The sequence below is a fragment of the Penaeus vannamei genome, chromosome 25, assembly GCF_042767895.1.
Source record: "Penaeus vannamei isolate JL-2024 chromosome 25, ASM4276789v1, whole genome shotgun sequence".
NCBI classification, from domain to species: Eukaryota; Metazoa; Arthropoda; class Malacostraca; order Decapoda; family Penaeidae; genus Penaeus; species Penaeus vannamei.
In genome coordinates, this window is record NC_091573.1 from 31,749,976 (window position 1) to 31,764,975 (window position 15,000).

The following is a 15,000-nucleotide window of genomic DNA, read 5'->3' on the forward strand; positions in this document are numbered from 1 at the left end:
CTATGTGTTCCTTTAGCACTAGTTATGTTTTCATGTACGTCATAGAAGTGTCTTGTTATGTTTTAGATTATGATATTAATACATGTATACATACTGTATTACCATATGTGAGTGATTTCGCTGCTTATGCACTTGCGTACATGTACTATATTTAGGCGTGTTCCGACTTACGTCAAAATTCGGGTTACGACGCCATCGTAGGAACGGATTTCCGTCGTAAGTCGAGGACCTCCTGTATACAGATTCTCTTTATAAGTAGGGCTATATATGTAGGATCATCTACTTACAAGCATAGAAGCTAGTGCATATGAAGGTTTGTGTATCCAATTCCCCGAAAATGCGGGTTTTATTAAATGTTTTGTTTACTCGAACTGTCATCTGCATTGATATGTTCACGCCAACAGCTTTACAATCATGAGATAGGGAGCGTTAAGGCAAACCTATCGATGTCTATGTTGTAGACGAGAGCTTATATTAACAAACATTTAATAAACGCATTTTTAGCGTCTTATCGTTATATAAATACCTTCTATTTACAAACATATAAGCAAGAATACATGCAGATTCTACTTACAAGTAGGGCCATATATGCAGGATTAACAGATTTGTGTCAATTAAGAGAGCATTATAATCATTTTTTTATATTTCTTTTTTATAGGCTTATCAATACACCCTCAGTAGTTATTGATAGTGACTAGTTTGATAGTGAATATCAATCAGATTTTACACTGAGACAACATCGGAGAATATGAATGACCCAATTCTTAAAGAAGGTATTTATACCAGGTATTTCGGTGGTGTAACAGGGACGGTATTCACGAAAGATTATAAAATTTTCTTTGGCAAATTTAAAGACTTCCCTAAAAACAGTCTTAGACCGTCATAGAATTTGTCAATGACTCGTTTTAAAGTGTGTCTTTAGCAATTTTGTCTTTAACTCTCTCTTTGACACATTTCAAAGTTAACACTTAACTATTCACATCTTAAAAGACATTTAAAAGAATAATAATCCGATGTGATAAAGAAATGGAAGTGCTATTGCAGTGACTCTCCATTATATAATGACTAAAACATTATCAATATCATGTGTTTACGTGGCAACTCTGCATCCGCTGCCAAGTCAAGGAGGAAGCGGTTCAGTTAACATTTGGCAATGATTTAAAAAGTGGCAGTATTTTTTTTTTTTTTTTTTTTTTTTTTTTTTGGTGGTGGTGGTGGTGGTGGTTTTTGAAGCGGAGTTATCTTCAGCAACTGTAAAAATCGGATTATTGTTGTCGGCGTCTCGTCAGGACGATTGAACGACAGAATATACGTAGTTACAAACAAGCGGGGTTTTAAGGGCATTTTCGCGGGGAAACATAAACAAAATTTAGGAGCCAAATATACAATTTCTTTCAAAAGACAATTTCGGAGTCTATAACCTATGACAGTATCTATCCCCCCCCCCCTCCACACACACACACACACACACACACACACACACACACACACACACACACACACACACACACACACACACACACACACACACACACACACACACACACAAAACACACACACACACACACACACACACACACTCAAATCACACACACACACACACACACACACACACACACACACACACACACACACACACACACACACACACACGCACACACACACCTCTCTCTCCCACCTACCCTGAAACCCGTCTCGGTCGATGTCACCAATGAGTGCGACAGCGGCTCCGAACCTAGCCCGCGGGGAAGGGGTACTGGCCATCAGGTGGTCGTGGAAGACTAGGCCCTCGGCGGCACCTCGCTTGTACACGAACACAGCTCCTTTCTCCACCATTTCGACGGCTCCTCCTGACGGTGCAGAGAGAGGCGGTGAAGGAACGATGTGCGTCGGAAAGTTGTAGGAAATATGAAGAGATGAATGAGTGTTTTTGATTGATTGTCCGTGATGTAGATGAAAGGTGGGGGGAAAAATAATATTCCATAATGGCGACCTAATTTTGTTTAAATTCAAGGTGGATCTTGATAAAATTCTACAAAACACTGAATATTAACCGGTAGCAATTTTAATGGCATTTACGGTGATTTAAAAAAAGTGTTAGATTCTTCAGCCACATGAAAGGCGAAGAGATGTGATATAACTGGATACTTACTTATTGTATAATACTATAGCTAGGATTTTTTCTTTAATTTTATCATGCAGATATGCAATTTTTCTAAGTGAATATGACGAATAGGCCTACTTCTGAAATAATCCCCCCCAATGAATCATCCAATATATTTTATCCATAATGATTTTATAACAGCTGAAACACCAAAACATGTATAGACTGCAAGCAATTCTCTGGTCATAAGATCCTGAGAGCTCCTGGGATCTAAAAAGCAACAAAAATGTAGGCCATCGTTTGAGCCCCAGACCCAGCTGTCGCCTCTCAAAGGTCCTGGTTACGACCTACAAATGGCTTTGCTCGTCTTTAAAACAATTTCTAAAAAAGCTAGGGCAAATACCTTTAGGTGCTCGATCGCTATAGAATGGGGCTCCGACGAACAGCTCTGCCCAGCCGTCGCCCGTGACGTCACCGGCCGCCACTACGGAACCGAAGCCGGAGCCAATCATGGTTCCAGACACTTCCCACTTCAAGTTGCCATTGGTGCTTAAAAGGCTTACCTGTTCAAAAAAATAAAATACGTGTTCGTCAGTTTCGTTTCAATTGAAGTCTACCAGTAAGCCCATATTTAGCCTCAGACCTTTATTTTCTTTATCATTAGGTTGCACATCCCGTGGAATGGGCAATTTAAGAGGAAAATCATCTTATCTGTGTCGTGATGATAAAATTGACTTATTCTCCATTAACACTTAGTGATGGGTTTCATAGAGACATTACTTACGCGTGTTTTGCTAAGTACTAGGAGACTTACAAGTTTCTGACAATTGATGCACTTATATGATATGAAAAGGTAGAACTTACTGGACAGTATTGCATATCAGTGTTACTTAATGTATGTATGTGTGTGTGTACGTGCGTGTGTGTGTATGAGTGTGTGTGTGTGTGTGTGTGTGTGTGTGTGTGTGTGTGTGTGTGTGTGTGTGTGTGTGTGTGTTATCTAGTTTTCCTTTCCCTTTCTGCCAAACCATTCCTTGAGCGCAAGACCTGACCTTTCCTTGCAGATCCGCCCTGGGTGCCCCCGCGACAATGAATTCCTCGCTGCCCCAAAATTTCCCAGAGGTCACGCTGTACCCTAAGGATGGCAGGAAATGAAAGTGATGCAATGAGAAATGAATAGGATTAGTGTTAGAATTGTTAATGAGAATGATATTTATAGTTGAAACGTCAAGTTGATGAACACCATATGCTTGGGCAATGCATCTTTCAATTCTAAAAAAGCACATCCTGTACATCTTTTAAAAATGGAGGAAAATTTGACTGGGAAAGCTGAGGAGACATTTACAGGAAATACTTAAAATAACAAATAACAAGTTAATGAGCAAATAAACTGAGACAAACACGTGTGTACGGATTAAGAGCAGTTATTTTTTTTACAACTCGGAAAAAAGAAAAATTAGCAACTCAATCGAACACTGGAGCACTTTGATTCACTAAGTTTCTTTTGAGTAAATGAAGAAAGTGGTGCGTTCAAGGCAGTGAAATCCAATAAAAAATATATATATATATTATAGATGATTTTAAACTATATATACTGTTAACACAAGTTTCAAGTGTTAGCTGACTAGAATAAAAATAAAGAAACCTGGTGAATCGAAGCTCCATGTGTGACTCAGTGAGTTGCCAGTTGCTTTCTTTCTCGATATTTATCGCACTTGCTTTACTTATAACTTATTTCCATTTATTTATGTGTTTATTTATGTTCCACTTTTCTTCCAAACTTACCAAAATACGAGTCATATGAGCTGGGCTTAAGAACGTTGAAGTCGGTGGCCGTTGTCCACATTTGGCCTCGTTGTACCATTGCGACCGTACCTGCAGAATGATATTGTTGATAAGATATTCTCTCTCTCTCTCTCTCTCTCTCTCTCTCTCTCTCTCTCTCTCTCTCTCTCTCTCTCTCTCTCTCTCTCTCTCTCTCTCTCTCTCTCTCTCTCTCCCCCTCTCCCCCTCTCCCTCTCCCTCTCTTTCGCGATAACTCTAAAAAGAACATTTTTTTTTTCATTTTTTAGCAGATGTGTGTTTTATCCTGACTTAGACGCCATTTAATTCCGGTGGTTATCCCAATCCATTTTTTTTAAGGATTTTATAGCATTGCGAAATAGAGACATTTTTTTTTGGCACTTAGATTATTATTATCATTATTATTATTATTATTATTATTATTATTATTATTATTATTATTATTATTATTATTATCATTATATTGATGTAATTCTTCAAGTGTATTGCCTCTCCTCTCTCTCAATGCTTCTACTTATTATTGTTATCAGCATCATTATTATTGTCATTATTATCATCAACAGCAACAGTATCATCATCATTATTATTATTATCAATATTATCATTACTATTATTATTATTACTATTATTATTATTATTTTTATAGTATTTTGCTACGGTGTTATCAGTGTTATCAGTTATCAGTGTTGATCAGATTATTGCGATAACTGATGACGAAGAGAATATTCATGTTGAAAATCGAAGTGATAATGAACAAGGTATAATTTCAAGTTGAAATGAAAAAAATATATATATGAGTTGATTTTTTTACGCATTAGAGATCAAGAAAAGGACATAGAAAAAGATTGATACTTAGAAGGTAGATGAGCGAATTTCAAAAGATGGCTGAAATTTACTAAAATATAGCAAGAAACACAAAAAAAAACTCGTTGCAGTAGATAGAACGTAGATTATCTGTCAATCTATCCATCTGTCTATCTATTTACCAATTTTCTGTCTTTATCTGTTATTTTCCAGTCTTCTATCTATCTGTTTACCAATCTCCTCTCTATCTATTTATCACTTTTCTATCTTTATCTGTCTATTTACCAATCTTCGATCTATCTGTTTACCAATCTTTTATCTATCTATTTACCAATCTCCTATCTATCTACTTTACAATCTTCTATCTATTTACCAATCTCCTATCTATCTATTTACCAGTCTTCTATCTATCTACTTTACAATCTTCTATCTATTTACCAATCTCCTATCTATTTACCAATATCCTATCTATCTATTTATCTATTTACCAGTCTTCTATCTATCTATTTACCAATCTCCTATCTATCTATTCACCAATCTCCTATCTTTCTCTTTGTTAATCACTCTATCTGGCTATCTTTTTGTCTGCTGCGCTGTGTCTATTATCAATCTCTATATAGTGTTGGCATCGTTATTTTAGTTGATGTAATGTTGCATATTCACGATAAGCGTAAATACTCGTATATATACACCACAACAGATGAAGAAATATAAGAACAAGCACACACACATAAACACACACACACACAAACATACACACACACACACACACACACATATATATATATATATATGTGTGTTTGTGTGGGTGGGTGGGTGTATGTATGTATATATATATACACATATATATAGACAGATAGATATAAGATTAAGAAAGTGAGAGAGAGAGAAAAAGAAGAGAGAGAGAGAGACAGATATAAGAGAAAGAAAGAGGGAGAGAGAGAGAGATAAGAGAAAGAAAGTGAGAGAGAGAGAGAGAGAGAGAGAGAGAGAGAGAGAGAGAGAGAGAGAGAGAGAGAGAGAGAGAGAGAGAGAGAGAGAGAGAGAGAGAGAGAGATAAGAGAAAGAAAGTGAGAGAGAGAGGAAACAGAGCGAATAAGATATATGCCTTACCTCCCCATTGCTTTACACCGGGAGCACCCAACACAAATCTGCCGTCCTGTAGTAAGAGAAATAATAATAACAATTAATCCAACAAATTGATTAATAAAAAAACAGCACCGAAGAATTATTATTTCCTCGCTAAGGCAATAGTCTCATTAAATAAAATAAAATCCACTTAAGGCCGTGTCACACTACCACTTTTTCCGTCAATTTTTTGATAATTTTATTTAACCTAAATACAAGCATTCTCGAATAATCTTGATCTGACTATGCTTGGTTGAAAAAGTTGACGGAAAGGTTTTCAGACGGAAACGACCATTATCGTCTAACTGGAGAATCGACAATTCGCTCAAAAATGGACAAAATTTCAGAAAATTGTCAAAAAATTGACGGAAAAAGTGCTAGTGTGACGGCATCTTTAGGCCTAACAAAATTTAACCCTGAGGCTACACTTCGACGTTCAGTCATATGACACGCAATGACATATGGTAATAGAGACATAGCCACTTGTCAACGATAATAACTGTCATTTATTTGGGACTAAAGAATTACCCTTTTAATTACAATGTAGAAAAGACAAAAATTGTATAAATTGTATTATCATGTTATTATATTTTTATGTTTTTATCATTTTTTACTATTATTATTATTATTATTATATCTTATTATCCTTTATTAACATATTTTATTATTATTTTATCATTATATTTTTTTATATCTTATTATTTTATTATCATATTATATTTTATTTTTTTATTATATCTTATTATTATTTCATTATCATTATTTATTTTTATTTTTTTTTTTTTTTGTATATTTTGCATATTTTGTATATTTTATGTATTTTTGTACATGCATATTCCCACTCACTTGCAGGATGTGTGCTGATGTCCCAACCTGACCCAGTTGGTAATAGTAGATGGTCTGCCCCGTTTCCTCGTCCTGCACGCGCTGTAGGTCTGGCGGAGACACAATGGTCCAAGTTATGTGTGTTTAAGAGATATTCGTGTTAAAAAAGTAAAGATTGGTGTCAGGTCTAAAGGTGCTGTCACACTAGCGCTTCTTCCGCCATTTTTTGGGGGGGCAATTTTATTTAAGATCAGTGCAAACGTTCTCGAATATAATTTGATTTGAGTCTGCTTGGCTGGAAAAAGTTGACGGAAAGGTTTTCAGACGGAAACGATCGTTATCGTCTGACTGGAAAATTGAGAATTCGCTCAAAAATTGACAAAATTTCAGAAAACTGCAAAAAAAAAAATAATAATAAAAAATAAATAAATAAATAAAAATAAAAAAATACGGAAAAAGTGCTATTGTGACAGCACCTTAAGCGGATCTTAAGGCGCGTAGAGACATGCTATGTGGATTGATGCGGTAGGATGGCTATATTCTTTTCCGCCCCGACTTTGACCCCTGCATGCTGATGTTAGCATGCCGGTACTCGCTCGTAATTGGGGCGGCTAAGAGAGGCTGACAGATCATGCAAGTTACAACATATAACAAGAGTTTATTTATCAGAAGAATTGTGTTCTTGCAACGCTCCATCGAATCCCTCTCGACGGAGAAGCAAAATGACACATCTTATCGCACAAGGAAGTACTTTAATCTTGATCGATATGAGAGGGAGTTTGGCACTGTCCTCGGCTATCTCTTATCTTATCTCCTCCAATATCCGTTTCCGGCGAGGTGGTATACGGCCCCTCCTATGTGGGCGTGGCTTCACTGAATTCACAATACACAATTCCGGAAAATCAGGTGTTCCATCCACAATTCTTTAAACTACATATATTTAGTGTACTTGCCTGGAAATAGTGTACTTAAAAAGGTTTATACTAAAGCAGTAGTTTAAGAACTAATTCACCAAAATCTTCGTGTCCTTAGAACTGCACTAGTCTTCGTGTCCTTAGAACTGCACTAAAGTCTTCCTGTCCTTAGAACTGTACTAGAATCTTCCTGTCCTTAGAACTGCATTAGTCTTCCTGTCCTTAGAACTGCACTAAAGTCTTCCTGTCCTTGGAACTGCACTAGAGTCTTCCTGTCCTTAGAACTGCACTAAAGTCATCGTGTCCTTAGAACTGTACTAGAGTCTTCCTGTCCTTAGAACTGTACTAGAGTCTTCCTGTCCTTAGAACTGTACTAGAGTCTTCCTGTCCTTAGAACTGCACAAGAGTCTTCCTGTCCTTAGAACTGTACTAAAGTCTTCCTGTCCTTAGAACTGTACTAGAGTCTTCCTGTCCTTAGAACTGCACTAGAGTCTTCCTGTCCTTAGAACTGCACTAGAGTCTTCCTGTCCTTAGAACTCCACTAAAGTCTTCCTGTCCTTAGAACTGCACTAGAGTCTTCCTGTCCTTAGAACTGCACGAGAGTCTTCCTGTCCTTAGAACTGTACTAGAGTCTTCCTGTCCTTAGAACTGCACGAGAGTCTTCCTGTCCTTAGAACTGTACTAAAGTCTTCCTGTCCTTAGAACTGCACCAAAGTCTTCCTGTCCTTAGAACTGCATTAAAGTCTTCCTGTCCTTAGAACTGCACGAGAGTCTTCCTGTCCTTAGAACTGCACGAGAGTCTTCCTGTCCTTAGAACTGTACAAGAGTCTTCCTGTCCTTAGAACTGCACTAGAGTCTTCCTGTCCTTAGAACTGTACTAAAGTCTTCCTGTCCTTAGAACTGCACTAGAGTCTTCCTGTCCTTAGAACTGTACTAAAGTCTTCCTGTCCTTAGAACTGCACCAAAGTCTTCCTGTCCTTAGAACTGCACTAGAGTCTTCCTGTCCTTAGAACTGTACTAGAGTCTTCCTGTCCTTAGAACTGCACGAGAGTCTTCCTGTCCTTAGAACTGTACTAGAGTCTTCCTGTCCTTAGAACTGCACTAAAGTCTTCCTGTCCTTAGAACTGCACTAGAGTCTTCCTGTCCTTAGAACTGCACTAAAGTCTTCCTGTCCTTAGAACTGCACTAGAGTCTTCCTGTCCTTAGAACTGCACTAAAGACTTCCTGTCCTTAGAACTGTACAAGAGTCTTCCTGTCCTTAGAACTGTACAAGAGTCTTCCTGTCCTTAGAACTGTACAAGAGTCTTCCTGTCCTTAGAACTGCACTAGAGTCTTCCTGTCCTTAGAACTGCACTAAAGTCTTCCTGTCCTTAGAACTGTACAAGAGTCTTCCTGTCCTTAGAACTGCACTAGAGTCTTCCTGTCCTTAGAACTGCACTAGAGTCTTCCTGTCCTTAGAACTGCACTAGAGTCTTCCTGTCCTTAGAACTGCACTAAAGTCTTCCTGTCCTTAGAACTGCACTAAAGTCTTCCTGTCCTTAGAACTGCACTAAAGTCTTCCTGTCCTTAGAACTGTACTAGAGTCTTCCTGTCCTTAGAACTGTACTAGAGTCTTCCTGTCCTTAGAACTGCACTAGTCTTCCTGTCCTTAGAACTGCACTAAAGTCTTCCTGTCCTTAGAACTGCACTAGTCTTCGTGTCCTTAGAACTGCACTAAAGTCTTCCTGTCCTTAGAACTGCACTAGAGTCTTCCTGTCCTTAGAACTGCACTAAAGTCTTCCTGTCCTTAGAACTGCACTAAAGTCTTCCTGTCCTTAGAAGTGCACTAAAGTCTTCCTGTCCTTAGAACTGCACTAAAGTCTTCCTGTCCTTAGAACTGCACTAAAGTCTTCCTGTCCTTAGAACTGCACTAAAGTCTTCCTGTCCTTAGAACTGCACTAAAGTCTTCCTGTCCTTAGAACTGCACTAAAGTCTTCCTGTCCTTAGAACTGCACTAGAGTCTTCCTGTCCTTAGAACTGCACTAGAGTCTTCCTGTCCTTAGAACTGTACTAGTCTTCGTGTCCTTAGAACTGCACTAGAGTCTTCCTGTCCTTAGAACTGCACTAGAGTCTTCCTGTCCTTAGAACTGTACAAGAGTCTTCCTGTCCCTAGAACTGCATTAAAGTCTTCCTGTCCTTAGAACTGCACTAGAGTCTTCCTGTCCTTAGAACTGTACTAGTCTTCGTGTCCTTAGAACTGCACTAGAGTCTTCCTGTCCTTAGAACTGCACTAGAGTCTTCCTGTCCTTAGAACTGTACAAGAGTCTTCCTGTCCTTAGAACTGCACTAGAGTCTTCCTGTCCTTAGAACTGCACTAGAGTCTTCCTGTCCTTAGAACTGCACTAGAGTCTTCCTGTCCTTAGAACTGCACTAGAGTCTTCCTGTCCTTAGAACTGCACTAAAGTCTTCCTGTCCTTAGAACTGCACTAAAGTCTTCCTGTCCTTAGAACTGCACTAGAGTCTTCCTGTCCTTAGAACTGCACTAGAGTCTTCCTGTCCTTAGAACTGCACTAGAGTCTTCCTGTCCTTAGAACTGCACTAAAGTCTTCCTGTCCTTAGAACTGCACTAGAGTCTTCCTGTCCTTAGAACTGCACTAGAGTCTTCCTGTCCTTAGAACTGCACTAGAGTCTTCCTGTCCTTAGAACTGCACTAGAGTCTTCCTGTCCTTAGAACTGCACTAGAGTCTTCCTGTCCTTAGAACTGCACTAGAGTCTTCCTGTCCTTAGAACTGCACTAAAGTCTTCCTGTCCTTAGAACTGCACTAGAATCTTCGTATCCTTAGACCTGTACTAAAGTCTTCCTGTCCTTGGAATTATACTTACTAAATTCTACAAGAGGGAGGAGCTTGTTCCAAAGTCCCGGTTCGAAATCTTGTTCTAAAAGGTCTTGCACATCGGCCCAGTAACACGCGCCGTTCATGAAGTAGTCGTCAGTAGCCAAGTACAACTGGTTGATCCAGCGATGAGCACAGGTCTGGCGAGGTCACAGGGAAAAGGGTACAAGGGTGGTTGGTTATTATCATAATTCATTCTATTTGTTTATATTTGTATGTTTTTGTTTATTTATGTTTATGTTTATAGACGTTTATGTTATGGTTATGCTTTTATATGTTTATATTTATGTACGTTTATGTTTATATATATCTATAATCATATTTCTTTATATTTATATATGTATATATTCATATATGGTTATATGTTTATATTTACTGTTTATATTGCTTGTGTCTGAGGAACGCGTGTATGTGTGTATGTATCTGTACATGTGTGTGTATGTGTTTGTATGTATGTGTGTATGTGTGTGTACCTGCATGAACGTGTGTGTGTGTGTCCGTGTGTGTGCGTGTGCGTGTGTGTGTGTGTGCGTGTGCGTGCGCATATGCTTACCGTGATGATTTGCTTTAAACCGCTCTCGTGGAGGTCGAGTGACACTCCGAGCCAGCTGTAGTCCTTCCTGTCTTGGTACGGAAAGGCCCCAGGCACCACTCCGTTACCTGGGAGAGTGAGAGAGAGTCGGACTGTTACCTGGGAGAGTGAGAGAGAGTCGGACTGTTACCTGGGAGAGTGAGAGAGAGTCGGACTGTTACCTGGGAGAGTGAGAGAGAGTCGGACTGTTACCTGGGAGAGTGAGAGAGAGTCGGACTGTTACCTGGGAGAGTGAGAGAGAGTCGGATTGTTACCTGGGAGAGTGAGAGAGAGTCGGATTGTTACCTGGGAGAGTGAGAGAGAGGCGGACTGTTACCTGGGAGAGTGAGAGAGAGTCGGACTGTTACCTGGGAGAGTGAGAGAGAGGCGGACTGTTACCTGGGAGAGTGAGAGAGAGGCGGACTGTTACCTGGGAGAGTGAGAGAGAGGCGGACTGTTACCTGGGAGAGTGAGAGAGAGGCGGACTGTTACCTGGGAGAGTGAGAGAGAGGCGGACTGTTGCCTGGGAGAGTGAGAGAGAGTCGGACTGTTACCTGGGAGAGTGAGAGAGAGGCGGACTGTTGCCTGGGAGAGTGAGAGAGAGTCGGACTGTTACCTGGGAGAGTGAGAGAGAGTCGGACTGTTACCTGGGAGAGTGAGAGAGAGGCGGACTGTTACCTGGGAGAGTGAGAGAGAGTCGGACTGTTACCTGGGAGAGTGAGAGAGAGTCGGACTGTTACCTGGGAGAGTGAGAGAGAGTCGGACTGTTACCTGGGAGAGTGAGAGAGAGTCGGACTGTTACCTGGGAGAGTGAGAGAGAGTCGGACTGTTACCTGGGAGAGTGAGAGAGAGTCGGACTGTTACCTGGGAGAGTGAGAGAGAGGCGGACTGTTACCTGGGAGAGTGAGAGAGAGTCGGACTGTTACCTGGGAGAGTGAGAGAGAGTCGGACTGTTACCTGGGAGAGTGAGAGAGAGTCGGACTGTTACCTGGGAGAGTGAGAGAGAGTCGGACTGTTACCTGGGAGAGTGAGAGAGAGTCAGACTGTTACCTGGGAGAGTGAAAAAATTGAAGCCGAGAGGCTTACTCAGTCACTCACAGGGTGATTCACTCTCTCACACATTCATTTATATCCTCACTCATTCACTCACTCACTCACTCCCTTCCTCCTTCCCTCCCTCACCCACCCCTCACACCTTCCCTCCCACTCTCCCTCCCTCCCATCCACCCAAACCCACCCCCTCACCCACTCCTCCTCTCCTCCCCTCCCTCCCTCCCTCCCTCTCTCCCATCCACCCACTCCCTCACCCACTCCTCCCCTCCCTCCCTTCCTCCATCACCCACTCCCTCCCTCACTCACTCACTCCCATCCACCCATACTCCCACCTTCCTCCCCTCATCTTCTCCCTCCCTCCCTCATCTACTCCCTCATACTTTCTCACCTTCCCTCCCTCCCTCACTCCCATCCACACCCCTGCCCTCCTCCCCTCCTCCCTTCCCTCCCTCCCTCTATCACCAACTCCTCATACCTTCCCACCTTCCCTATCTCTCTTCCTCCCTCACTCCCATCCACACCCCTACCCTCCCTCTCTCCCTCCTCCCCTCCCTCCCTCCCTCACCCACCCCTTCACACCTTCTCACCTTACCTTCCTCCCCACTCCCTCCCATCCACCCCAATCCCACCCCCTCCCTCCCCTCCTCCCATCCACCCAATCCCACCCCCTCCTCCCCTCCTTCCCTCCTCCCTTCCCTCCCTCCCTCTCCTCCCTCCCTCCCCTCCTCCCTCCCCTCCCTCCCCTCCCCTCCACCCTCCTCCCTCTCTGCCTCCCTCCTTCCCTCCTCCCCTCTTCCTCCCCTCCCCTCCTCCCCACCCTCCCCTCCCTCCCTCCCCTCCTCCCCTTCCTCCTCCCTCCTCCCCTCCCTCCCTCCCTCACTCACTCACCTGACGCATCGACAAGGATTTGGGAGCAGTCGCGGGATGACCCTTCTAGAGGGCAGACGTACAGAGCTCCGGGTTCGGGTATCTCGGCGGGAGTCCACGATGCCCGGGTACTGTTGGCTCGCGGGGCACTCACGATGGCCCTGTGGGAGGGGGGGAAGGGGGAGGTGAGAGGGGGGGGAGGGAGGAGAAGAGGGGGATTATGTGTGTGTGTGTGTGTTTGTGTTCTTGTGTGTTTGTTTGTTTGTATGTGTGTGTGTGTGTTTGTTTGTTTGTGTGTGTGTGTGTGTGTTTGTTTGTTTGCGTGTGTGTGTGCATATTTGTATATATATTTACACACATACTTATCTATCAATCTATCTATCTATCTATCTAGCTATCTATCAATTTAGAGGCCATGGATCAATATGAAAATTATAACCGCGAATTAAATTGGAATTGTCTCACCTACAGTGGTTTAAAACAAAAGAAAGAAGGGAAAAATAGGTAAGAATAAGAGAAAATAGGAAAGAAAGAATAAGAATAGGATTTAAAAGAAGTTTGGGATAAGAGAGAAAAAAGACTAGAAGGTAAAAATGGGTAAAGATAAAAAGGAAGAGAGAAAAAGTACGTATGATAAAGGACAGAAAGAAGAGATAAGAATATATAAGAATAGATATATGGAGAGAAATAAAGAAAAAATAAAGAAATAAAAACGGAATATTAGCTTAAGAAATTGAAAATCTATCTGACTCTTTTTTCAAAGAAATTTAAACCCCCACGAAATATTCTTACTTATGTCATCACTCATTCTTGCTTATCTTATCCGTCTGTTATCTTATGAAAATTGATAATTATTATAAAAAATATTTAAAAAAAAACATATCAAGCAATTATATACATGACAGAGAAATGTAGAAACTGTATGAATGAGAATGGGTATCTTCACAATACAAGAAATGTATTTAACCGGTTTCCAATACATCTTCGTCAGAAATACACGTTAAAGATGTATTTAACCGGTTTCGAATACATCTTCGTCAGAAATACACGTTAAAGATGTATTTAACCGGTTTCGAATACAGCTTCGCCAGAAATACACGTTAAAGATGTATTTAACCGGTTTCGAATACAGCTTCGCCAGAAATACACGTTAAAGATGTATTTAACCGGTTTCGAATACATCTTCGCCAGAAATACACGTTAAAGATGTATTTAACCGGTTTCGAATACATCTTCGTCAGAAATACACGTTAAAGATGTATTTGACCGGTTTCGAATACAGCTTCGCCAGAAATACACGTTAAAGATGTATTTAACCGGTTTCGAATACATCTTCGTCAGAAATACACGTTAAAGATGTATTTAACCGGTTTCGAATACATCTTCGTCAGAAATACACGTTAAAGATGTATTTGACCGGTTTCGAATACAGCTTCGCCAGAAATACACGTATTTCTGACGAAAATATATTCGAAATCATTTAAAAACATCTGTATTGTGGAAATGATACACACATTCCTGAAAAAAATATATATATATATTCCAAACCGGTTAAATACATTTCTTGCAGTGAAGATATTTATTTCTCATTCATACTTTTCCTACGTTTGTCAACATGAATATGATTCACGGAAGATATATGCCACGTTAATGGATTTGACATGACGACCATGATAGTGTCAGTCACAGTAATGACAGCGGCAAGAGATAACAGAGAGATATAATATAAGTGGTGATTAACGGAGCTTAGAGGAAAGCGAATAAACAAGATAATGATAAAGATACTACATGAACCCAAAATCCTTTCTCTCGTTCTTAAAATAAACTAACTTTTATTATCATTATCTATATTCCCATTAATTATTTCGTTATCACTTTCATCTCCATATTTCTTAATCTCCTTCCCCTTTACCCCTTCGTCATGCCTTTACCATGACGAGAAAGAGAGAGAAAGAAAGAGAGAAAGAGAGAGAGAGACAGAGAGAAAGAAAGAAAGAGAGAGAAACAAAGAAAAAAGGGAGAGAGAGAAACAGAGAGAAAGAAAGAAAGAGAGAGAGA

The 15,000-nt window shown here is 40.6% G+C and overlaps 1 protein-coding gene across 1 annotated transcript in view; it reads right to left on the reverse strand.

Moving 5' to 3' along the window:
• Nucleotides 1–15,000, reverse strand: part of LOC113820754 (integrin alpha-4) — a 34,932-nt gene that overhangs the window by 18,649 nt on the left and 1,283 nt on the right. Inside the window, exons 2-10 of the mRNA XM_070139483.1 lie at nt 12,964–13,103; nt 11,005–11,111; nt 10,441–10,591; nt 6,686–6,774; nt 5,825–5,870; nt 3,890–3,979; nt 3,157–3,239; nt 2,508–2,667; nt 1,683–1,850 (exon numbers count right to left, since the gene is read on the reverse strand). Coding sequence (XP_069995584.1) covers nt 1,683–1,850; nt 2,508–2,667; nt 3,157–3,239; nt 3,890–3,979; nt 5,825–5,870; nt 6,686–6,774; nt 10,441–10,591; nt 11,005–11,111; nt 12,964–13,103 — 1,034 coding nt within the window. The remainder of the gene's footprint in view (nt 1–1,682; nt 1,851–2,507; nt 2,668–3,156; nt 3,240–3,889; nt 3,980–5,824; nt 5,871–6,685; nt 6,775–10,440; nt 10,592–11,004; nt 11,112–12,963; nt 13,104–15,000) is intronic.